At 46.8% G+C, this 24,537-nt stretch overlaps 2 protein-coding genes across 4 annotated transcripts in view; both read left to right on the forward strand.

The window, feature by feature from the left end:
- The first annotated feature begins 2,053 nt into the window (after positions 1-2,053).
- Positions 2,054-9,593, forward strand: QARS1 (glutaminyl-tRNA synthetase 1). 2 transcript variants are annotated; one of them, XM_068558212.1, is made up of 24 exons: positions 2,054-2,206; positions 2,352-2,499; positions 2,874-2,983; positions 3,140-3,215; positions 3,426-3,490; positions 4,044-4,097; positions 4,223-4,283; positions 4,620-4,691; positions 5,566-5,651; positions 5,817-5,903; positions 6,340-6,439; positions 6,566-6,644; positions 6,726-6,834; positions 6,934-7,064; positions 7,171-7,263; positions 7,377-7,514; positions 7,601-7,688; positions 7,778-7,921; positions 8,054-8,158; positions 8,351-8,443; positions 8,558-8,685; positions 8,779-8,845; positions 8,920-9,045; positions 9,460-9,593. In XM_068558212.1, exons 1-24 carry the CDS (start codon positions 2,090-2,092, stop codon positions 9,508-9,510), a joined length of 2,328 nt encoding a protein of 775 aa, XP_068414313.1. In that variant the 5' UTR covers positions 2,054-2,089; the 3' UTR covers positions 9,511-9,593. The 2 variants fall into 2 exon arrangements, with proteins under 2 accessions (XP_068414313.1, XP_068414314.1); XM_068558213.1 differs by lacking the exons at positions 2,874-2,983; positions 3,140-3,215.
- Positions 9,594-10,789: 1,196 nt separating this feature from the next.
- The window catches only part of QRICH1 (glutamine rich 1), a 55,695-nt gene continuing 41,947 nt past the window's right edge, over positions 10,790-24,537 (forward strand). The window contains exons 1-2 of one of the 2 annotated variants that reach the window (XM_068559557.1): positions 10,790-10,950; positions 22,732-23,061. In XM_068559557.1, coding sequence (XP_068415658.1) covers positions 22,753-23,061 — 309 coding nt within the window. In that variant the 5' untranslated portion in view covers positions 10,790-10,950; positions 22,732-22,752. Of the gene's footprint in view, positions 10,951-11,461; positions 11,629-22,731; positions 23,062-24,537 lie in introns of those variants that run through there. The other variant, XM_068559558.1, reaches the window with a different exon arrangement.

Consider the following 24,537-nt stretch of genomic DNA (forward strand, 5'->3'; position numbering starts at 1 on the left):
GGCCTTCACTGTGTGCAGCCCCAAGTGTCTGGCCACTGGTGATCTGCATGTGCTGGATGCACTACTCAAGGGGCTCTGTCCACCTCTGACCATAGCCCTGCTGCTGCTGAGCCTGCCATATTACCCTTCTGGGGCATTTGCACAAGGCTGCCATGGCCCTCAGCACTGTGGCCACTGCTGCTTCTGTGCGTCAGCCTGTGCCACAGGGACTTGTCCGTAGGTCTGGCTATTGGACCCTGCCTCTTCCCATGCCACAGCTGGGCCTTCCTGGCTGCTCCCTGGCTTTTCTCCTTGTTCATTGTTTTCTTGATTTTCCTTGAAGTAGTGCCAGAGGCTTATGCAAGCAAGCCAGTCCCCCAGGGATGCACCCATCCAACTTCATGGCTCTGCTCTGTGCAAGTCAAAAGGCCTCCAGAGGGCTGGCTGGCTTGCCACTGCTACTTGTGGCATTCTTGGTAGGGGCAACTGCCTCACCCTGTGACACGTAGCCACAGGGTCAGCACTACGAGGGAACCAGGGAAGAGGGTACAGGCCCTGACCCCACTGAGGGGGCCATCACTAGACCTGCAGGACTTAGTGTTGGTGGTCATGGTGCTGTAATGAATCCTTGGGTGGTGGCATCAGGTACTCTGCTCATCTTAGGCATCTTTATGGTGAGCTAGACACCTGCAGCTGTGGACTCAGCACAGGGCTGGCGTGGCTATGGTTCTGCTTCTTAGTGCCTGTCTGTGGCACCACTGCACTGCAACTCCTGCTTAATGCCTGCTCCTGGCCTTGGCTGGGCTGGGCATCAGGCTGGGGCCAAGGCGCCATGGGGAGCCAAGACACAGGACTGGCTCTGGATACTGATACGGAGTGTGGCACTGGGCAGAACCTGGCGTGTGGTCATCATGTGGGGCCCAGAAATGGACTTGCTCATTAGTAGGATATAGTAACAAACAAGGACACACTATGGATACAGACTGCAGTCAGGATCCTGACCAGTGCTTGAAGGTCCGGTAGTATCAGTGATGACAAGGCCTCTAAGAGCCTGAGTTCCCATCCCAAATTTGGGCATCTCCTCATCATGTCACCACCAGCAGCTCCAGTTCCATAAAGAAAACAGGCTGTATGTTCAGTTTCAGCCTAATGATTCTCAGCAGGTCCTGGAAGTCCAATGAGACTGGGGAGACCCCCAAGAACATCATCATAATTATTCTACTTCCTCTGTCCCACCCTATCCCAACTTCAATAAAATATCCTGTCAAACACCTGCATGTGGATTTCAAGGTCTAATCTGCTTGTGGTTTTCCTGACATATGCATGCGTTGATAAGGGGGGTAAGAATGACAGGAGATGTTTTGGTTTTTTTTTTTGGCCACACCACGTGGCTTGTGGGATCTTAGTTCCCTGACCAGGGATTGAACCCAGGCCCTCAGCAGTGAGAGCGCACAGTCCTAACCACTGGACCACCAGGGAATTCCCAGACAGGAGAGTTTAAACCAAATCATCACAGAATTTATGCGAGGCCCTTCCTGGCCAGGTGTGTGTCCAGGTGGGTGCTCAAAAAGTGCCAGACTTTTGGGGCCCATCGATGGGCCATTTCAGACATTCTCTGTGCTCGAGTCTTGACAGAATTTCCCGGGCTTCATTTTGTTCAAATGTTTCCGTGACAACTCCAAAGCTTTGACGTCAGAAACGCGATAGGGACTCACATTTGTTCCCAAGAACAGAATTGGTATGGTCCCGAGGTTTCCAGGGCTGAAGGAGAAAAGTCGAAGAGCAAAGGGCTATGCCCATGTTTGCCTCCTGCCTTGGTGCTGAACACCTTCCCTCCAGGTCCGCGGCAAATCATCCCCTGAAGTCCCGTGGCCAGTACCCCTTCCAGTGACCTGGAGCACGAAGGCGGAAGTGAAGCGCTGTGAAAGGCAGGAAAGGCCGCCCTCTGCTCTTTCAATGACGCTGACAACCTTGGAGATCCCCGCCCCCTCCCGCCAAGGAAGGACACCATTGGCTCTCCCTGACGGCGTCGCTCTCCTATTGGCCAGTGGGCTAATGCCAATGTGCAGATTGGCCCCAAAGTTTTCTTTCGGTTTCCGGCGTCCCAGCAATGGCAGCTCTGGACTCCCTGTCGCTCTTCACCGGCCTCGGCCTGAGCGAACACAAGGCCCGCGAGACGCTCAAGAACACGGCTCTGAGCGCGCAGCTGCGCGAGGCGGCGACCCAGGTGCGAACCCAAGTCCCTGGCCCGGGCTGCCGACTGTTCCCCAACGCAGCGCCAGGCTCGGTCCTGACCCCAGCCAACCTAGCTTGTCTTGTTCAGGCCTTTCTTACTGGGCATGGGGCTTATCTCCTGATCCCTCTGACCTCAGGCGCAACAGACTCTGGGCTGCACCATCGACAAGGCTACCGGGACCCTGCTCTATGGCTTGGCCTCCCGACTCCGGGATCCGCGGCGTCTCTCTTTCCTCGTGAGCTACATAGCCAATAGGAAGATCCATACGGAGACCCAGCTGAGCGGTGAGACACCTGCCTGTCCTGCCGCTTCCACCTCCAACTCCTCCTCTCAGCCAAGATCCCTATCTACCCATTCTGCGAAGTTCCTCAGCGTCTCTCTGCATTACTAGTTCTGCATTCCCCTCTAAACCCAGGCCCTGGCACTGAGGGATGGAGAGGGCCACCGCTGGTGAGACTGACTAGAGAACTGTAGGTCTGAGGGAGAGTTTCCCTTAGAACACATGCTTCTTTCCTGTGACCTCAGGGCTTTTCTAGAGGTGCAAGACTTAATTTCCCAGGAGGCCAAACTAATTGGGGTTTCATGGATCGGATTAGGGCTTTGTCTTCCTACTGCTTGGAGCTGAGATGCCACAAATTCATTGGCTCTCCTTTTTCAGCTGCCCTTGAGTATGTGCGGAGTCATCCCCTGGACCCCATCAACACCATGGACTTTGAGCAGGAATGTGGTGTGGGCATTGTGGTGACCCCAGAGCAGATTGAGGAGGCTGTGAGTCTTTCCCCAGGCATCGGTTGCCTCCTTAGTACTGACCCTGAAAAGGAGTGGCTCAACTTTTCCAACCAGGAAGACCCAGGGTGAGGGTGTGTGTTCCTAGAGCATTTCTGAAGAACACTTTCCTGAACCACATGGTTTGGCTTTCTGTAGGTGGAGGCTGCCATAAATCGCCACCGACCCCAGCTCCTAGTAGAGCGTTACCATTTCAATATGGGGCTGCTGATGGGTGAGCAGGGCCTGGGGCAGGGGACTATGTTATTCTCTCTAGTCATGGCTTCTCTTCTGCATGGGTGAGAGGGAGGTGGGAAGAGGAATAGGAACACCTTAAAAGTGGTCTGGCTGTGGTTTTTGAGGTCAGCCAGGTTCTTTTTTTGGGAAAGAGGGTGGGCAATGTCCTGCTTTGCCTTTCTGCAGCTCCCTCTGCCCATATTTCTAGGAGAGGCTCGGGCTGCGCTCAAGTGGGCAGATGGCAAAATGATCAAGCACGAAGTAGACATGCAGGTGGGTGCCTCCTGGAGCTGAAGCAGGCAAAGACCCTGCCAGAGACAGTGTCTAGAGTCCACTGAGGGATAAATGGTGGTGGGAGGGGAAGAGAGCCTATTCCTATTCTGATGGTGGATAGTAGAGCTTGGGGTAGAGGGGGCAGCACCCAGTTGGACAGTGAAAGACTTGGGCCTCTGGGTTCTGCCTAATTTGGGGTGAGTTGCTTTACTCTGAACCTAAGTTTCCTCATCTTGTAAATAAGGGTGGTGGCCTTCATCTCAGCGTGCTGGCAGAGAATCACAAGAGGGTGATGGTTGAGGTCGATGGCATATCTTGATGCTGGGCCCACAGTTCCTTTCTGTAAATGGCTGTTTTTGTTACCTGAGCCCAGGACCCTCAGGAGGGAAAAAGCATTTGAGACCGCAGAATCATGTGAGGAGCAGAGGTGGGATGGGCTAGGTAGGTTTTTCAAGGTGGTGCCAGTAGACAGAACCAAGAAGCCCTTAGCTGGATGGGTGGATGGGGTCAGTCATGGGCTCCTGTCCCAGCTCTGACTCTGGTCTCTGCTCAGGTTCTCCACCTCCTGGGTCCCAAGACGGAGACTGATCTGGAGAAGAAGCCCAAGGTGGGACTGAGCATGGTCTTGGGTCCTGGGGATGAGGTGGGATAGGGTGAAACTTCAGTCTGGGGAAGGGAGTATCTGACCCCAGTGATCCCGAGACCTTGACCCAACTTTTGAACTTCTCTCAGGTGGCAAAGGCTCGGCCAGAAGAAACAGACCGAAGGACAGCAAAGGATGTGGTGGAGAATGGTGAGAGGCTTGAGGCTCCTGTCACATTCAACTCCCTGATTTCTGGGTTTTCCACCTGATGGGTCCTTATAGCCCAGACTCCTCAGGCCGTTGGCTTAGTCAACACTCTGTCTTCTGCTGCAAGACTGGAATTTCTGGTGTTTCCTTTACCCAGAAACTAGTCAGAGGAAGCCTGAGAAGTCTGGCTCTGTATCTCTTGTCTCTGGGGTTGGGGGAAGAGGGGACTGCTTGGTTCTATTCCGGTTGCAGGATATGGGTAGTATCGACAGGCACCTCCCTGAGCTGGATGTGGTAGCTGTATCCAGAGAATAAGTTTCCTTGGTCTGTTCTCTGCAGGTGAGGCCGTTGTTCAGACCCTGTCTCTGATGGAGCAGCTCCGAGGCGAGGCGCTTAAGTTCCACAAGCCTGGTGAGCAGGCAGGTTGAAACTCTGTGGAGGGCTGGATTTTTTTTTTTTTTTTAATTTTATTGAAGTATAATTGATTTGTAATGTTGTGTTTAATTTCTGCTGTACAGCAAAGTGACTCAGTTATACATATGTATGTATTTTTTTCCATTATGGTTTATCACAGGATACTGAATATAGTTCCCTGTGCTATACAGTAGGAACTTGTTTATTCATCCTATATATAATAGATTACATCTGCTAATCCCAAACTCCCAGTACTTTCCTCCCTTATCCCTGCTCCCCACCTTGGCAACCACAAGTCTGTTCTCTATGTCAGTGAGTCTGTCTGTTTTGTAGATATGTTCATTTATGTCATATTTTAGATTCCACCTATAAGTAATATTATACTGTATTTGTCTTTCTGACTTACTTTGCTTAGTGTGATAATCTCTGGGTCCATCCATGATGCTGCACATGGCATTATTTCATTCTTTTTAATGGCTAAGTAATATTCCATTATATATATATGTTCCACATCTTCTTTATCCATTCATCTAACGGTGGACATTTAGGTTGTTTCCATGTCTTGGCTATTGTAAATAGTGCTGCTGTGAACGTAGTGGTGCATGTATCTTCTTGAATTATAGTTTTGTCTGGGTATATGCCCATTAGTGGGATTGCTAGATCATATGGCAACTCTATTTTTAGTTTTTGGATGAAACTCCATACTGTTTTTCATATGGCTTCACCAATTTACATTCCCACCAACAGTGTAAGAGGGTTTCCTTTTCTTGTGGAGGGCTGGATCTTAATAGCAATTCTTATAGTCAGGTCCCTGGGATAGGGAGCCCTGGGCTGCAGCCTGGTATCATCAGGCTTGTTCTGGCCCTGGCAGGTGAGAACTACAAGACCCCGGGCTATGTGACCACTCCACATACCATGGATCTACTGAAGCAGCACCTGGAAATCACTGGAGGACAGGTGTGTGGGAGTATTGCCAGGCTAGCTAGTGCCATCATCACTTGCCTGGGGCTGCCTTCATACTACCCCACCTTACCTATCACCATGGCCTCCCTGGGAAGGGTCATCCTTTAGTGTAGTCTGAGCTCTGACCTGATTCCTCTGCTCCCATTCCTCTTATCTCAGGTACGTACCCGGTTCCCGCCAGAACCCAATGGAATCCTGCACATTGGACATGCCAAAGCCATCAACTTCAACTTTGGCTATGCCAAGGTGAGTGTGTCTGGGGACTTGGCAAGCAGGGTAACTGCTTGCTGCTCCCATGACTAGGTACCAGAGAGGTATCCCTACTTTTCCTGCTGCTCCCATAAAGTGTCCCAGAGCAGACAGAGGCCTTGGAGGGGATACCTAGAAATGTGTGACAGATACCTAGGAATCCATCCAATTGGGCTCATTGAGGAAAAACTCTTGGTGAGGCAGTGAGTTCACATTTGGGGAAATTCCCAGTGCAACCTCTTGGGCTTAGGAGGAGGCTATGCTGTGTCCCACGTTAGTATGAGATGCCTTGTTTAGGGCATTTAGATACAGGAAGGTGAGTGAAAGATATTTTCAATTCTGACGTGGGAGAGCTCTGAGAATGTCCCAGTTTGATGAGATGGATTGTAGGAGCTGATGATGTGGGAGCTCACAGATACTGCAACTCTCCTAGGCCAACAATGGGATCTGTTTCCTGCGCTTTGATGACACCAACCCTGAGAAGGAGGAAGCAAAGTTCTTCACTGCCATCTGCGACATGGTGGCCTGGCTGGGTATGGGTTGGGGAAGGCCTGGGCAGAACTGCTTATCAGTGGGCCTCCCCCTGGGCCTCTCCCTGGGCCATGGCCTGCCATTGGGTGTCCCTGATTGGTTGCTAATACTGTCTCATTCTGCCCCAGGTTACACACCTTACAAGGTGACATATGCCTCCAACTATTTTGACCAGCTGTATGTGTGGGCCGAGGAGCTTATCCGCAGGTGAGGCCAAGGCCATGATGTGGAGCCAGCCAGGCTGACCAGGGCACAGCCATGCTGGGCATTCACACCCCTTCCTCATAGGGGTCAGGCCTATGTGTGCCACCAGCGAGGAGAGGAGCTCAAAGGCCACAACCCACTGCCCTCACCCTGGAGAGACCGTCCCACAGAGGAGTCGCTGCTGCTCTTCGAGGTGGGGCTCTGGGGGTGCAATTGGGTCTAGGTGGGCCAAGGTACTGAGAATGAGATGCCCTTGTGCTGAGTGGCAGCCTGAGCCCTTGCTCCCTCTCAGGCAATGCGCAAGGGCAAGTTTGCAGAGGGTGAGGCCACACTGCGGATGAAGCTGGTGATGGAGGATGGCAAGATGGACCCTGTGGCCTATCGAGTCAAGTATACACCGCACCACCGCACAGGGGACACCTGGTGGGTGTGAGCTTGGGGTGGGGTTGTGGAGTTGTAGAGTGGCGGGTGGGCCATGGATAGGGCAGAGTGGGGCCGGATGGTGGGGCCCACTGCCTATGCCCTGCAGGTGCATCTACCCCACCTATGACTACACACACTGCCTCTGTGACTCCATCGAGCATATCACCCACTCACTCTGCACCAAGGAATTCCAGGCCCGGTGAGGGAGCTGGGCCCGTGGGGAGGGGAGGGCCAGTGGGATTCCAGCAGCCCTTCCTGCCGGTCTCTCCCTGGTTGGAGGTGGCCAGTCCTGACTCTGCCCTCCCACCCCAGACGCTCTTCCTACTTCTGGCTGTGCAATGCACTGGACGTCTATTGTCCTGTGCAGTGGGAGTACGGCCGCCTCAATCTGCACTATGCTGTTGTCTCTAAGAGGAAGATTCTCCAGCTTGTGGCAGCTGGCGCTGTGCGGTAGGTGTGGCTTTTTGGCTAATGAAGGTTGGTGGTACTAGTAGCATGTGCTGCCAAAGGTCTTCTCACCACCACCTCGCCCACAGGGATTGGGATGACCCACGGCTCTTCACGCTCACAGCCTTACGTCGGCGGGGCTTCCCGCCTGAGGCCATCAACAACTTCTGTGCTCGGGTATAGACGAGTGGGCTGAGTGGGCAGGTAGGGGCTGAGCACAGTAGTATGTGGTTGTGGCTGTGACTGATGCTGTCCTTTCCTGCTAGGTGGGAGTGACAGTGGCACAGACCACAATGGAACCACATCTGCTAGAAGCCTGTGTGCGTGATGTGCTGAATGACACAGCCCCTCGGGCCATGGCTGTGCTAGAGCCATTACAGGTGGTCATCGCCAATTTTCCTGCTGCCAAGGTAAGTCTCCTTCAGTGTGTGTGTGTGTGTGTGTGTGTGTGTGTGTGTGTGTGTGTGTTGCGGGGTGCACCTGGGTTTGGGTGTGGGAATCCCAGTGCCTAGTGTGACTCAGACACTTATCTCCTACTGTAGTCCTTGGACATTCAGGTACCCAGCTTCCCAGCTGATGAGACCAAGGGCTTCCATCAGATTCCCTTTGGACCCATTGTCTTCATTGAAAGGACTGACTTCAGAGAGGTGAATGGTGGTGGTGAAGGGTCCTATTTGTTCCTGGGCCCAGTCCTGAGAGCCCTTCATCTCTTCTTCTATCAGTCCATCTACTCCCTGCTTCAGTCAAACCAATCCTTGCCAGACATAGGGGTGGGAGAAGCCTCTTGTACCTGCCCGACCCTTGCAGCCTCTTGTGTCCACCCCACTTCCTACCTCTAGGAGCCAGAGCCAGGCTATAAGCGCCTGGCATGGGGCCAGCCTGTGGGCCTGAGGCATACAGGCTACATCATCGAGCTGCAGCATGTTGTCAAGGTGAGAGCCAGCTGCAGCCTTCCTACCACAGTGCCTGCTGGGGTGAGGATCTGGGTGCAGCTTGCAGTCCTGGTAGTGGTGTCCAAGTCTGATTGCAGGCCCCTTGACTTCCAGGGCCCCAGTGGCTGTGTGGAAAGGCTTGAGGTGACCTGCAGACGGGCAGATGCTGGAGAAAAGCCCAAGGCATTTATTCACTGGGTATCACAGCCTCTGACGTGTGAGATTCGCCTCTACGAGCGACTGTGAGTGAACAGAGCTGGTGTTGGGGCAGGTACAAGATGGGTATTGCTTGCTGTGGCTGCCCAGCTGGAGTCTGACCTTCACTCTGGCTGCAGATTTCAGCACAAGAACCCTGAGGATCCTGCTGAGGTGCCTGGTGGATTCTTAAGTGACTTGAACCCGGTAGGCTCATGGGGTATGGGGTGAGGGTGGTGGGCCTTTCTGGCTGGATGGCCACCTGAGTTCTCTGCCCACAGGCATCACTACAAGTGGTCGAGGCAGCATTAGTGGACTGTTCTGTGGCCCTGGCAAAGCCCTTCGACAAGTTCCAGTTTGAGCGGCTTGGTTACTTTTCTGTGGATCCAGACAGCCGCCAGGGACAGGTGCTTGAATTTACCTTTCCGCAACAATGATGGTGGTGGCTGCCATTCTCTGTGCTAAGCACTTTGCTGACATTTCCTTACTTAATCTTCACCACCTGAGGTGGGGTTCATGTTCTACCGATGAGGAAACAGGCTCAGAGGTTAAGTCCGTGTACAAAATTTTGTATGAACCCTTCCTTTCTTATTCCTCAAGGTTGGGGCCAGGCATAGGGATTGTTATAATTCTTATAAAATGGAGACCCAGAGCCATCCAGTCCTTTAGCCAAAGTCAAAAAGTTATTGAGAACTAGAGTTTCTTGGCCCTCAGCTCCTCTGGGATGAAGTGAGGGTTGGAGTGGGGTGTCTGGTGAGACCCACTTAGGCCTTCTGGCCTGGTTCTGGCTTGGTGGTCATTCCTCCCCCTCTGCCCTCCAGCTTGTCTTCAACCGGACCGTCACACTGAAGGAGGACCCAGGAAAAGTGTGAACTGGAAGTCCTGTGGACCTACCTCATCCTTCTGGAGGCGAGGGGTACCCAGACTCCATGTCAATAAAGAACAGCTAAATCCCCCTGGGGTCTGTGTTATCTCTCTGGTCTCCTAGCACCCGAGGGCCTTAGAGTCATGCTGGGGGAGGGGGAAGGTACGCTACACACAGAGCAGTACTGACAGCTTTGAAACCACTGGTGCACTTCTTGATGCTCGAGGGCTGAGGCCTGGGCCTGATTCGTTATCTTCTGCACCTGGTCTGAGGGAATGGTGGGTCCTGGGATGCTGCTCCACTGTTAGGAGCCCTGTGTCAGAGGGACCTGGAAGGTTTGTGTCCGCCTGCATGCCTAGGCAGATGGAGAGGCCTGGCTCCTAGTCCAGTCATTAAAAAATAATTATTGAGTACCTACTATGTGCCAGGCACAGTGAGATGAGGAAGACCTGTGTGGTGGCCTTCTAAGTCCACTACCTAGTTGGGGAGACAGAGGGCGACCAGGTATTGTGCAGATGTCTCCCTGGGGCCTGTGTGAGGCTGGAGGAGGTTTCTGACCCAGCCTGGGCCTCTGAAGACTACTCTCAGGAAGTGACTCCTGAGGGGAACCCCAAAGAACTAGGAGTTTGCCAGGGAAGGATGAACAAGTGCAAAGGTCCAGAGGCCTTTTTAAGAAACAGTATGGTAGTCTGTGCCTCTCTGGGGCAGTGTGGGCTACTGGTGAAGTCCGCGTGTGCCTGCAGCTTTAACACCCTCCACATTTTCCCTGTATACAAACACCAGGCTACCCGAGGCCCGCTTTAAGGTGGACTGGACTGCGGAAGACTGAATTAGGATGACAGCAGATAGAGGGTGAGGGGTGGGTCCCAGATGGTAGGGATTCCTGGAGGAGAGTGACCCGGGGCTTCCCAGGTGGGGTGCGGCTGGAGGCGCCGGGCCTAGGTCAGAGGCTGTGGGGCCCACCTTAAGTAAGAGTCTGGTCTCCGCACAGCGTGAGGCTGCGAGGAGGAGGCCCCGGCAGGCGGCATAAGGGTCCTGAGAGTGAGCTTCAAGCCCAGGCCTGCCCAGGCTCCAGGGCTAGGCCGATCTTCGGCCCTGGCTCCGCCCCACATGGAGGGGCGTCTGAGGGCGGTACGCTCCGCCCTACACCCCGGGCTCCTGCCGCTCCTGCAGCCCTAGGCTCGGCCTCTCTCCTCTGCAGAAGCGTTCCCTTTAAGTCTGGCCAGGAGGCAGCCTTAGTTCTCGCGGGATTCGACGCCCCAATCATCGCGAGAGAGGCTTTCGGCACTCATTGGCTGCGAGGGTTGAATGTAAGATGGCGCCCAGGGAGCTGTGAGGGGAAAATCCTGTCGGTCTTGGAGCGGCGACGGCAGAACCGGGGCCCCGAGCGGTGCGGCGGGGCCGGCGGGTAGAACGGCGGCGGCGGCGGCGGCGGCGACGTCGCCGGGTGAGGGCTCCAGTTGGGGCAGGGATGTGGCGGGGTTGCGGGCCTGAGACAGCGGGCCCACCCCACACAACGGCGGGCGGGGGCGGGCGGGCCGCTGCCGCTGGGCCCAGGAGACCTCGGGGTGGCTCCGGAGCCGAGAACGACCCAGGGCTCGCACGCCCCCGCCCCCTGGGTGGGGGAGGGGCGGCTCGGGGATCCGGGTGGGCACGGCGCGCGAATGCGCTTTGGTGGGCGCGCGCGGCTGGGGCTGTTTATATGCTCGGGGGCGCGCGCGCTGTGCGGCCTTCCCGGTGCGCGTGGCCGCTGACGTGCGCGTTCCCGACCCGGATATTTCGGCTTTTGGAGCTGCAGCCCGTCGGCCAGAGCGGCTTTCTGGGGCGCGCGCCCCGAAGTCGGGGGTCGCGGGCAGGCGCGCGGCCTGCTGTTGGGTGGCGGCACCGCTGCGCGGGCGCGCAGGACACTCCTGCTGCGGGGAGGGGCGGCGGGCGGGCAGCTTGCAGTTTGGAGAAGGTTGTGGGTTGGACCCTTCCTGCTCAGGTGACGTCCCCGGACCAACGGGGCCTAGGCCTGAGGAGAAACCAACCTGCTTTGCGGTCTGGCTTGCGGCCCCGCTCCTCTGCGAAGTGGGCGAGATTGCTGGTTCTCTAAGAATGAGGTGTCCCGAGGCCCATGTGCAGGGTGGGTACTTGGGAGGGTGCTACCCTGATTCTGAAACCGAGCTCTGTTCGTCTGTGAGGGCAGCGAACCCCGTCGACTTTCCTCACCTTGTTTTGATGCTTTGTGCTGGAGAGGGAAGGCAAATCCTAAAGGGCCCTTCAGTGGTATTTGTTTTCTTGTCATTAGAAAGTAATTCTTCATTAAAGCGCAATTCTTAGACGTCACCTCTGTGCGCTCCGGAAGGGGATCCACTTCTATGGACACTGTGAAACTACCCAAGCTCTAAATTGCCACTTTAAATCCTGAAATGCAGCCTTTTCCTCTGTTTGGTTGGGAGGGGCTTACTTGTACTCTGTTAGGTTAAAGGGCCCGCTATTGCTCAGCCAAAAAGTTGCTCAGAACGAAATTGAACAATCTGATAATCAGTGCTTTGCCGTCTTTTGTAAGTCCGAAGGTCCCCAGCAGATCTGAAATCTGCCTGCAAAGGTCACTTTTGATACAGGATTTCAATCCTTTTCAGCTTTTTTATTTTTTTAAATCCCAGCACTGTGTTCTGGTGCCAGGGGAGTTCTAGGTTTGTCCAGAGAAATAGGTACTTCTTTTTTCTAAGACAAAATATGTGCTAGTTTACGTTTTACAGTTTTGCTTCATTAAATTTAAGGAAAAAGAAACTAAGTGGAACTAAAATTAGCAATTAAATTTGAAAATGGTGGGGGTAGAAAACTACCTAAATACTGTATTATTAGAAAGCTCTTAATATACTGTATTATTTTAAGAACAAGGTTAAAATTTTAAAAGAGGCTGAGGATGGAAGGAACTTCTTTGTTCTGTCTTCTTTAGAATGTTACAGGTCTTAAGAACTCAGGACAAGCAGCAGAAATGCATGCAACATGGTGACTGGTGAGTTAGAATTATTCATATGCTGGAAATATGTGTGCAGTTTTTTTCCTGGTAATATTGAAACGTTAGAAATCCTGCCAGTCATTCTGGGTGCTGTCTGCCAGAAATTAGTAGGTGCTGGAAAATTGAATATGTGGGAGAACTGGCATCTTTGAAGCCAGCCAGTTTGCTGCTTGAACAGTGTTTTCCTCTTAAAATGTAAGTCAGTGCAACTTTCAGGTTTTAGCATGACAAGGCATCAGTTTTTCTAAGGATCCAAATGGTTCAAAGACAAGCAGTCAAGTTTATCTAGGATACACTTAAAATATTAATACACCATTTAGGCCTGCTTTTTCTGGAATTTTTAACCATTACGTTTGAGGTCTGCCTTTTAAATTGGTGTTTGTAGATAATATTTTTTCATAAGCTCATTAACTAAGATTTCCTTATTAAAAGATGTCCTGCTTCCAGTCTTCTGTGATGAATAATTTGTGTACCTCTCCATGAACGTCTGCCTTTCCACAACCCCTTTCCACTTATGTTGCCATTTTAAAGGAAAGATCAAATTGTGGTTGAAGTTTCATGTAAATTTGAATTGCTCCAAAAGGTAACCAAAGTTAAGGGCTCTGGGTGTGGCTGTGCTCCATCATGACAGCTTCAGAATCAGGGATTTCTTCCTTCAAGCTTGCATGCCTTCTTTTAATTTAATCAAGTACAAGTTTGTCTTTGATATGCCATGCTTCTTGCTTGTGTACTTTTAATTTTTATTTAATTTATTTATTTATATTTTTTTATTAATTTATTAATTTATTTATTTTTGGCTGAGTCGGGTCTTTGTTGCTGTGCGCGGGCTTTCTCTAGTTGGGGCTACTCTTCGTTGTGGTGCGCGGGCTTCTCATTGCAGTGTGTTCTCTTGTTGCGGAGCACGGTCTCTAGGCGTGCGGGCTTCAGTAGTTGTGGTTCGCGGGCTCTAGAGCGCAGGCTCAGTAGTTGTGGCGCACAGGCTTAGTTGCTCCGCGGCATGTGGGAATCTTCCCGGACCAGGGCTCGAACCCGTGTCCCCTGCGTTGGCAGGCGGATTCTTAACCACTGCGCCACCAGGGGAGCCTGCTAGCGTACTTTTTAAATGGCCACCCTTTATCTGTAATGGTCTTTTATTTCTCAGCCTCAGAATGAAGTGTTATATGAACACCTGTTCTTTTCAATTTCTTTGTAGGTAGTTGCCCTGAATTTTGTTTCAGAGGTTTTAAGTCCTTTCCAGGCTTCACTTAAATGCTCCACTAGTTTTTTCCTAATTGTCACATTGGATTGTGATTTCTAATTGTAGCTGCATGAAGAAATGATAGATTAACCCCTTGCTTTGCTGAAAAGGGGAAAAGAATGGTCCTTTATTGTCACACTTTAGGCTAGGGCAAAACTGTAGGTAGAGCTGGTGGACTGTGTCAGAAAGCTCTTTTTTGCATGTGCGTTTGAAGTATCTATCTATACATATTAATTCAGTAGATCTGTATACAATTTAATGAAAAATTATAAAGTGAACCACTGTGTAACTAGCACCTCTTCAAGAAATAGAACAATGCCAGCACTTCTGAACCCTTCATGAGTCCCTTCCTGGTTGCAGCTTCTCATTCCCTAGAGACAATGACTATTCTGAATTCTGTGATAATCATGTTCTTTGTTTTTCTTTTTACTACCTTCGTATCCCTCAACAACCTAGTTTTATTTAATTTTGAATTTTATATAAATGGAGTCATGCTGTTTTGTATCTTATTCTAGCATTGTGCCTGTGACATTCATCCACGTTGTGTGCAGCTGTAGTTCATTCATTCCAATTTCTGTATAGTAGTCTGCTGTTTGAACAAACCATAATTTATTCACTCTTATTGATAGACATCTAGATTCCTTCCAGTTTGGGGCTATTAACAGTGCTACTATGAACATTCTTGGTTAAGTACATTTGTATAAGTGTGTGTCATGTACATCTAGGGATAGAATTTGCTGGATCATGTGGAATGGACGTTTTCAAACTTCACTAGTTAATGCAAACAGTTGTGCCAGGTTACAGCTCATCAGTCGTTGGTAGGAATATGAGTTTAATTTTCTGGTTGAAAGTGTGTTGTCCAGAACTAGAACCATGGTGAAAATGCCCCTATATCAGGGACTTCTCTATCTGGTGAAGGCATGGGGCAGATGAAATTATCCTAATGGGATAATTTCTATCACAAACCGTGTGGTGGGTTAGTATCTTTAAGAATAGAACTGTTTCTCCCCATCTGCTTCTTTGAAATGACTCCTTATGTTAATTAGGACAAATGTGACTGTGACTCCTTAAAATGGAAATTGATGTTTTTTTCATGTGAATGTGTTCTTCAAACCAGAACTAAGCTATGAGGAACCATTGCTAGTAGATGCGAGCCTTAAGAGGGGCCCAAGAGCATGACCATTGGGTAAACAGGAAGAGGCAGGGCTCTGAGGCAGCTCCGAGTGTCTTCTCTTAGTTCATCACATATTCAAGACCCACCCTGCAGAGCTGCATGGGGGCCTGGAAGAGGTACCAGATTCGAGGGGACCCAAGAAGGGATGACTCCCCTGAGTACTTAGGCCTTCCCTTAGTACTGAAATAGAAAAAAATTAGCAAACAGAAATGTAATAGATTGTTGCTTTGGAGTAACCTTTTCCTCTTGTGTACTAGAGATAAAATAATTAGAATAATGATAACTGTGGTATACTGAGGGCCTGCTCTTTGTCAGGCACTGTGCTAAGCCCCAGTAGAAGGAAGTACAGGGGAAATAACCAGTAAAAATGTGTGCGGTTGTAGTGAAAATTTCCTGGGTCTGTTGGTGGGGGGGTTGGTTTGTCTATTGTTTTGCAAAGCAGCTATGCTTAAAGTATTCAGAAGCAAATGCTTGGCTACAGACTCCACCCCAAAGAGCCCCAGAGTGTTTTCCCCTCCATTTCTGATTCCCAGAAATTGGGAGTACTCAGCTATCCCTCCAGCTTCATGTTTTTCAGAAGTATTTTAGTTCATCAGTTTACTTAATGCTCCTCACTGAGTCTTTGACTTGGGGCCAATTAAGGATCTTCTTTCTTTTGGGGTTATAGAGTGTAGTTTCATTAAGTTTATCCATTTTTCTTTCTCTGTTGCCAAGGCTCAGCCTTATGTATCTGGTGAGCAACGTCTTGAATTTAACAGTCTTCATTATTATGCAAGCTTCTGTTGCTTGATGGTTTTGTCTTTCAGAGTTTCAGATTTTGAGGGAAAAATCAAACTATGAACAACCAGAATTGTTTGTTTGTCTGTTACTGACTGTTATTGTGGTATAACCACTATGCAGAAAGGATTACTTTTTAACTGTCTTTTTGGTTTAATACAAATTGCGGAAAATACAGGAGTGTATTAAACAGGAAGAAATTTAAGTCCTCTGTTATTCCACACTACCCAGGCATAACTGCTGTTATGCCAGTTTTTCTTCTTGGGTACATAATTAAACCATACTGGGATATATAAATACAATTGTATTGGCCTCCTTTTTCCCACATAATTTGTCTTCTGTGTCACTAAATTTTTTTATTTTAAAACCAAACATTTTGTTGGGGGAAGGTGGATCTTCTAGGTATTAACATGCTTTTTTTTTTTTTAAGTTACTGTGTTACAGAAGGATCTGTGGAATCACACAAAAAGCTTGGAGGCAGACCTTCTTTATATGAATTTGATATATAATCACAGTGGCATTTTAAATCAGCGGGCAAATAAATTTCAGTAATTCAGTAAATGATACAGGGTTGTTGGGTCTTTGGAAATAAAATTAGGCTTTTACTTCACACTATGCAAAATAAACTCTAAATGGATCAAAGCATTGTATAAATAATTATACTGTAAATTTAAAAATTGTAAGTGAATGAGTTTATGGTAAAGGCAGACTTTTTCTGAGCATAAAAGCAAAGGAAGAACCTATCACCACTATTGAGAATATGTTTAATTTTTCTCAGTGTTGTTTTTTACTCACTGACTGGTCTCAAATATTTAAATGTATTTCTGAAGCCACCCCAACCCCCCCATCCCCCGCCCCAAGCAGCACTTTTGTGTCTGGTCAAATGCTGACTTAGTGTACTTTCATTATTGGAATGTGTCAGTCTGGTAGATACTGCCAAGTGAGCACATTAAAAGGACAAGATATGAAACCTTGTGTATAAATGAGCAGATTGGAATATTCTTTCAAATTGGCCTTTTCCGTTACATATTTTTTAAGTTCTCCATTGAATTCATTATTTGTTAATATTTAGCTTTCTCTGATTTAGTGGTTCTCAGATGATTCTGTGGACTTCTACAGTCAGTGAAGAACCTCTTGGGGGCTTAGTGAAAGGAAAAAGCAATGGGAATTAGGAAGTAGTAGCTTCTGCTTAGAGCCAACAGTAGACTGTAAGGTTGGAGCACTGCAGAAGGTTTTATAACTTTGGAGTCTCAACTACTTAAAATACATGGCTAGCTGTAAACCAAAAGGTGGTTTTGTCATAGGATATTTCAAATATTTTCATAAGAACAGAGGAGAATATAGTGAACCTGTGTATGAACCTTTATCAACGTTTTCTAAGTTTTATAGAATTTTCCCTACTTAAAGGTGTGTGGTCTTTTCTTTTTTTGATGAAAACTTAAAGAATGAACTTTGGGGCTTTATAGCAGATACTTTTCCAAGCTTTTATTCCATTCTTTCTGAGAACTGAATATCCATCTTATTTGCCATTCTGCTCAGGAAATAAATTTACATTTGGACTATTCTTGTAGTGACTGTTTTGAATGTAGTATTCTAGAAGTACTGACAGGTAGGATTTATTTGGAGCAGAATGGTTTTTATCATCTTTGGAACCTTGATTTTTTAAAGATTATTAATTTTTTTTGGCTGCGTCAGGTCTTAGTTGCAGCACGCGGACTCTTAGTTGTTTAGTTGCGGCATGCATGTGAGATCTAGTTCCCCGACGAGGGGTCGATCCCCGGCCCCCTGCATTGGGAGCGCGGAGTCTTACCCACTGGACTTACCGGGGAAGTCCTGGAACCTTGATTTAAAAAAAAAAAAAAATGTCCTGAGTTTGATTTGGTATGAAATGCTGTGTTGTTAAAACTAAAAGATTGATTAAACAGAAGCTATACTCACTTAGCTAAATGCTTGTCAAAAATAGAGGGCATGGAACTTTGATTTCCTTATCTTACATGATGGAAGTCCAGAGATACTATAAAATTAGTGTGCCTACAACTAGAGGTTTAAAGCTATGAAACTGATCATGACAAAAATTAAAATATGATTGGCAGGGGTTAGTGAGAGGAAGGTGATTTAAATGCCCTAACACCTTTCCTAGAGGACAGACCAATATTTAAAATTGGTAGATCAGAAAGAGAAAAACAAATACCGTATGCTAACACATACATATGGAATCTAAAAAAAAAGAAAAAAAAATGGTCAGAAGAACCTAGAGGCAAGACGGGAAAAAAGATGCAGACAGACCTACTAGAGAATGGACTTGAGGATACAGGGAGGGGGAAGGGTAAGCTGGGACAAAGTGAGAGAGTGGCATGGTCGTATATACACTACCAAATGTAAAATAGATAGCTAGTGGAAGCAGCCGCATAGCACAGGGAGATCAGCTCAGGGAGATCAGCTCGGTGCTTTGTGACCACCTAGAGGGGTGGGATAAGGAGGGTGGGAGGGAGGGAGATGCAAGAGGGAAGAGATGTGGGGACATATGTATATGTATAACTGATTCACTTTGTTATAAAGCAGAAACTAACACACCATTGTAAAGCAATTATACTCCAATAAAGATGTTAAAATAAAATAAAATAAAAGTAGTACTTAAAACTGGGAGTTAGTTAATTCAGGGAAGCATAAACAGTTATTTTGAAATATTTAGGTAGATTTTTAAAAATCAATTAAATTGTGGTTTTTCTATTAGAACATATGAAGCCTTCTTTTAATAGAGCAGGATTTTCCCTCTATTTATGGTTCACTTACATTCTTAATTTGGAGAAAGCGGTTTAAAATTTTAGAGAGTAATTTTAAACATTTAACATTTAATTTAAACATTAACATTCTGAACTGTGCTATGAGAAAAAAAATGAGTTGTCTTGCAGTGTTTCACAATTTTTGGCCACTTATAAAACCCCCTCCGTCCTTAAAAAAAAAAAAAAGAACCAGAGGTCACAGCATACTTAGCTGTTTTGTTTTGTTTTGTTTTTTAATTAATTAATTAATTAATTTTTGGCTGTGTTGGGTCTTTGTTGCTGTGCGCAGGCTTTCTCTAGTTGCGGTGAGCGGGGCTACTCTTCGTTGCGGTGCGTGGGCTTCTCATTGTCGTGTCTTGTCTTGTTGTGGAGCACGGGCTCTAGGCGCGCAGGCTTCAGTAGTTGTGGCACATGGGCTCAGTAGTTGTGGCTTGCGGGCTCTAGAGCTCAGGCTCAGTAGTTGTGGCGCACGGGCTTAGTTGCTGCACGGCATGTGGGATCTTCCCTGGCCAGGGCTCGAACCTGTGTCCCTAGGCAGATTATTAACCACTGCGCCACCAGGGAAGCCCCTACTTAGCTGTTTTTACTTTTCATTTTATACCTTGCTATATTATTTGAACAGTTTTTCTAAGAAAGTAGATGTGTTACTTTTACCCTCCCCACCAAAAAAAACAAAGACAAACCCCCCCCAAAAAAAAAAACCAGGTGGAATTCTACACTGAAAACTGAAGAAAGCTTGTGTCTAGGAAGAAAAATTGGTATAATTCTGCTTTGTACTTAATATCAGACTTCAGATGAGGCTTAAGCCTCCTTGATTACTGAAACTTAAAAGAGTGAAGGGAAATAAGGTCACTAGGAAGATTCTGTGGACTGCCTTTACCGAGCAATATTTGTGTGAAGGTTTTCTGGTTCTGTAAACTTAACTTTCAGTGTTTCTTTGTATTTGTGCTTGGTCATATTTATATTCTCCCAGATTTGAAGCAGAAAAAGTTTTTTTTTTTTTGCATGATTTGCATGATTCTCTATACTTTTTAAAAAATTGCTTTGATACAGTAGCTACGATTCTAGCACAGACAAAATTCAAGCAATCTCTAAGTATTTTACATGAATGCAACTAATTATTGAAGAAAATTAATTTGGGGAAGTGTAAATTTCAGTTGCCCTCTGCTTTTTTTCTATAATGGAGGTGAAAAACTGAAATATGTGCCAACATGGTAGAGAACTGGTTAATGGTTGTTCACACTCTCTCCTTTGTCCCTTATGAGCAGAAGGGTGTATGTAATTGGATATTAGAATCACATATTGTGAACTTTGTAATATTAGTGGGTCTATATTATGAGAGATGCTTCCTTAAGAGGGAAATTTCAATTGTGATGCTGTTATCAGAGGGAAGCTTTGACACATTCTGTGCCAATGTGGTTAGTGACTGTTTGTGGGTCACCTATGCTGGAGTGGCCTGCTCTGAGTATGAAGTGCTTGTCCTTGATGCCCCTCCTACTCTATGTGCCATGGATATCATTGATAGCTTAATCTTGAAGTCTCATAGAAGACCTTCTAATTTTCTGTCCTGAGAAAGATAACTGAGAGCCTCTGCAACGGAGAGAAGGGAGAACTGGGCAAGGGAGATGGTTAGAAGAGAGGTGACAAAGGGACAAACAAGTGTTAAATTTCCAAAGACAAGAGGCCATCAGCAACAGCTTCACCTTGCACTCACTCCCCTGACGTGTACTTGCCGTTCTCTGTACTCTCTTGTGCTTGGGGTTTCCTAAGAGGTGGAGGCTTTCCTGAGAGTAGGGGTCTAGGCATTTTAGACAGGATAGTATTCTTTATTTATGGAGAAATATATTTACAATATATGATGGGCATCATAATAAAAGGTTTATTGCTGGGTCTATTCTGTTTGAAAGTACCTGAATATAATTTGTATACTATACTTAAACAGCCTCCCACAGGAATATTGCCGGTGTCAGTAAATTAATAGCAGTAAGGATCATATTTTTCCTTTAGTCTCTTGCCCTGGATATATAGGGCTTTTTTTCCCCCCAAGGTATAGATTAACCATTTACTAGAGAAAAGCATAACATTTTATGGTTGTAAGTTATAGATGTTACAGGAACAGAGTCATAATCCTTTTTGTTCCACATTGAATTCCAAGTGCAACAGATATATACAAAGTACCTACACGTATCAGCCATTCAGAGAGGACCAGGACACAGTCCTGTCTACTAGAGTTTAGAGCTAGGTGGAAGATATATGATTACCCACACACCTTATATCTGTTAACAGAAGACAACATCTGGGCAGTGAAAGAGAGACTGATATTTCTAGTCGGATGGCTCAAGGAAACAAATCACTTTTCTAGACATTTGAGATTGACTGAGAGTGTTTTTTTGGCAAAGAGATTCACTTGGTTTGTGTAACTTTCATATCCTGCCATTGCTTTTGTCCTGGAGGTGGTACTGGTCAGTATGAGTATGGTATGAAAGCAGCAGTGACAGGGCCCTCAGCAGTTCATGGATAGATTGCATGGTTGTCTCCCAGGTGATTGACAGCTACTATCCACCCTTGCAGATTAATTCTTTTTTTTTTTAATTTTTTTAAATTTTAATTTTATTTATCTTTTTTCGGCCGCGTTGCGTCTTCATTGCTGCGCGTGGGCTTTCTCTAGTTGCGGCTAGCGAGGGCTATTCTTCGTTGCAGTGCGCAGGCTTCTCATTGCGATGGCTTCTCTTGTTGAGGAGCACGGACTCTAGGCACAGGGGTTTCAGTAGTTGCAGCACGTGGGCTCAGTAGTTGTAGCTCTCAGGCTCTAGAGCGCAGTCTCAGTAGTTGTGGCGCATGGGCTTATTTGCTCCAAGGCATGTTGGATCTTCCCGGACCAGGGCTCGAACCCCTGTCCCCTGCATTAACAGGTGGATCCTTAACCACTGCGCCACCAGGGAAGTCTCCAGATTAATTCTTAAGGTAAATACCCTGATGAAAAACTTGCAGAATTGATTTCTGAAGTGACCTAGTTATTTAAGGTACTATTCAATTTTCTCCCCCCACTTACTTTAATAGAATTAGTTAATAATTATGTGGCACTGTATATGTGTCAGGTACTTTTCTAAGTGCTTTACATATATTTAATTCTCAAGTCAACTTTTTGACGTACATGCTATTTTAATTCCGATTTTATAGACAAAACTAAAGTTAACTGACTTGTCCAGGGTAACACAGCAAAGGAGAGTTCCAGCTGGGTTTTTTTTTTTAAATAAATTTATTTTATTTATTTTTATTTTTGGCTGCGTTGGGTCTTTGTTGCTGCGTGCCAGCTTTCTCTAGTTGCGGCAAGTGGGGGCTACTCTTTGTTGGCGGGCTTCTCATTGCGGTGGCTTCCCTTGTTGCGGAGCACAGCCTCCAGGCACACGGGCCTCAGTAGTTGTGGCACGCGGGCCTCAGTAGTTGTGGCACGCGGGCTTCAGTAGTTGTGGCTCACGCGCTCTAGAGTGCAGGCTCAGCAGCTGTGGCACACGGGCTTAGTTGCTCCGCGGCATGTGGGATCTTCCCAGACCAGGGCTCGAACCTGTGTCTCCTGCATTGGCAGGCAGATTCTTAACCACTGTGCCACCAGGGAAGCCCTCGAGCTGGATTTTAAACCCAGGAAAGGCTGGCTCCAAAATCCATGCTTTTAACCAGTAAGCTGTGCAGCAAAAGAATGTGAGCAGTATACAGCAAAATGGGATTTTTGGTGTTTCTGGTGGGAAATGAACACATCCCTTGTCTCCAGGGTCTTGCCACAGCTAGGTGGCATAGGTGTCCCTTCACTGTAAAACATAGTTGGCAGTGGAAATAGAACATGTTGGTAGGAATCCTGGCTCCTACCTTCCTTGGTAGTCCTCTCTGATGGTCACAGAGCAGTGTTGCATGTGACTTTTCTTGTCCAGTGCTTGGCTCTGCAGAGAAGATGGGATTGGCCTAGTGCTGGGTGGAGAGTGTATTTGCAGCCCGTTTCATCCAGTACTGTGACACATGCTTTTGTTTTTTGTTTTCAGTGTGATAGTTTGATTTAAGAAATGTTTATGGAAACAATTTTCAGATGCCATTAACTGAAAAAAAATAAGGTAATTTAATAAAATCTTACTTTGGATTCCAGATGTATACAGCTGCCCTGAATAGTCCACACTGATGCAAGAGTGATTGCTCTGTGCATTTCAGTATGTTAAAACAGTGACATAGTTTTGACTTCTGTCCATTTATTTTATTTCTAGGAACCCTAAGGACTCTGCAATATGAATAATTCTCTGGAGAACACCATCTCCTTTGAAGAGTACATCAGAGTGAAGGCGCGGTCTGTCCCGCAACACAGGATGAAGGAATTTCTGGACTCGCTAGCCTCTAAGGGGCCAGAAGCCCTTCAGGAGTTCCAGCAGACGGCCACCACTACCATGGTGTACCAACAGGGTGGGAACTGCATTTACACAGACAGCACCGAAGTGGCCGGGTCTTTGCTTGAACTTGCCTGTCCAGTCACCACCAGTGTTCAGCCACAAACCCAGCAAGAACAGCAGATCCAGGTTCAACAGCCACAGCAGGTTCAGGTAAAAGGGAAATAAATGTTGAGGTGCATCCTATTGAATAGACTTTATTTGCCATCAGGGTTTTGGTTAGTAGAGCATCACGTCTATATACAGATGTCAGAGATTATTTTCACCAAGGGGAATATTCTGGTTTTTTTAAAACATTTTATCTTACACAAGGGCTTTCATAGTTAACATAGACTAAAAATATTTGCAACTACTGTAAACTTAAGAGGCTACAGATACTTGTCATTTGCTTTGGAGAACTGAACAGTATAGAAATTAAGAGGTCTTTTGGAACTGGATTTGGATGTGTCACACTATGTGTGACTGAAGCTCCCCTTCTGTCTGTGTCACCCTGAGCAGATCAAGAACATAGGAGGGCTAGTCTTAGCTCATTACTAAAAGCATGATATTTGGAACTTTTTTTTTAAATGGAAAGGCTCTTATTCATGTAGTTGTATGGTTCCATGACTCAACGTCACCTGTAAATTTCTAGGCCTGCATTTGATATTTATAAACCTCAAGAAATAATGCTAATTGATAATATGCTTACTGAAAGATGAGAAACTTAATACATTTGCCGAGAAGGTAAGTTTTCCTCTTTAGGGGTCCTTATGTGAAACTAAAACTCTCCTACAGTTACAAATGCTGCTTTCTTGCTATTGTCTATTGTGGTTGCATTTCACTTTGCCCTCCATGACTTCCACCAAGAGAATAGGAAAGGGAGTAGAACGTGATAGGAAAGGGAGTAGAACGTGATGGAGAGGCAAGAGTGTGAAGAGGTGTGTTTGGTGAGATAGAAGGTTTTGCCCCTTAGCAATGTAGGTGAGTATATTGGAAGGACCTGGGCTTTGGAGTTGCATTCCTGGGTTTAAATTTGACCTGACTTCTTATTTGTTGATATTTTCTTAATCTTTTTAGTGCTAGTTTTTTCATCTGTCAGTAGGGATAATACTATTTAGTGAGACTGAATGAGATAACAAGAAAGCATCTGGCACATGGAGGGATGCAGTTGTTTATTCCAGTCTCTATAAGGAAGGAAGGGTACAGGAAAGGTAAAAAGGGAAGGCCTGACTTTTCGGTTGAAGAAATTATTCTGTTTTTTACTGCTTGGATCTTCTTTTTCTTAAGATTAAAATAGTTTGGGATTTGAGTTTAAAGTGTTTTTTGAGACTTTACGTTCAAGATGGCTAATTGAGATCACCTATTAGTATCATCATTTTTCCCAAACCCCTTGTAAATGGAAGAAGAAATAAAATAATAAATCCATGAGATAGGTTCAATATGGTGGACTCATAAGAACACATATTTTCCCATCCTCAGTGACTGAAAAGATACTTAAAAATTTTTTTTTCTAGCAGTGCTGGGGGAAAAAAAGTGCCATCAAAAAACCCACTAAATCTTAACCTTTAAAAATTGTGAATCACTATATTGTACACCGGTAACTTATAAAATTGTACAGCAACTAAACTTCACTAAAAATAATAAATAGGG

This window comes from Eschrichtius robustus, chromosome 12 (assembly GCF_028021215.1).
Source record: "Eschrichtius robustus isolate mEscRob2 chromosome 12, mEscRob2.pri, whole genome shotgun sequence".
Lineage (NCBI taxonomy): Eukaryota > Metazoa > Chordata > Mammalia > Artiodactyla > Eschrichtiidae > Eschrichtius > Eschrichtius robustus.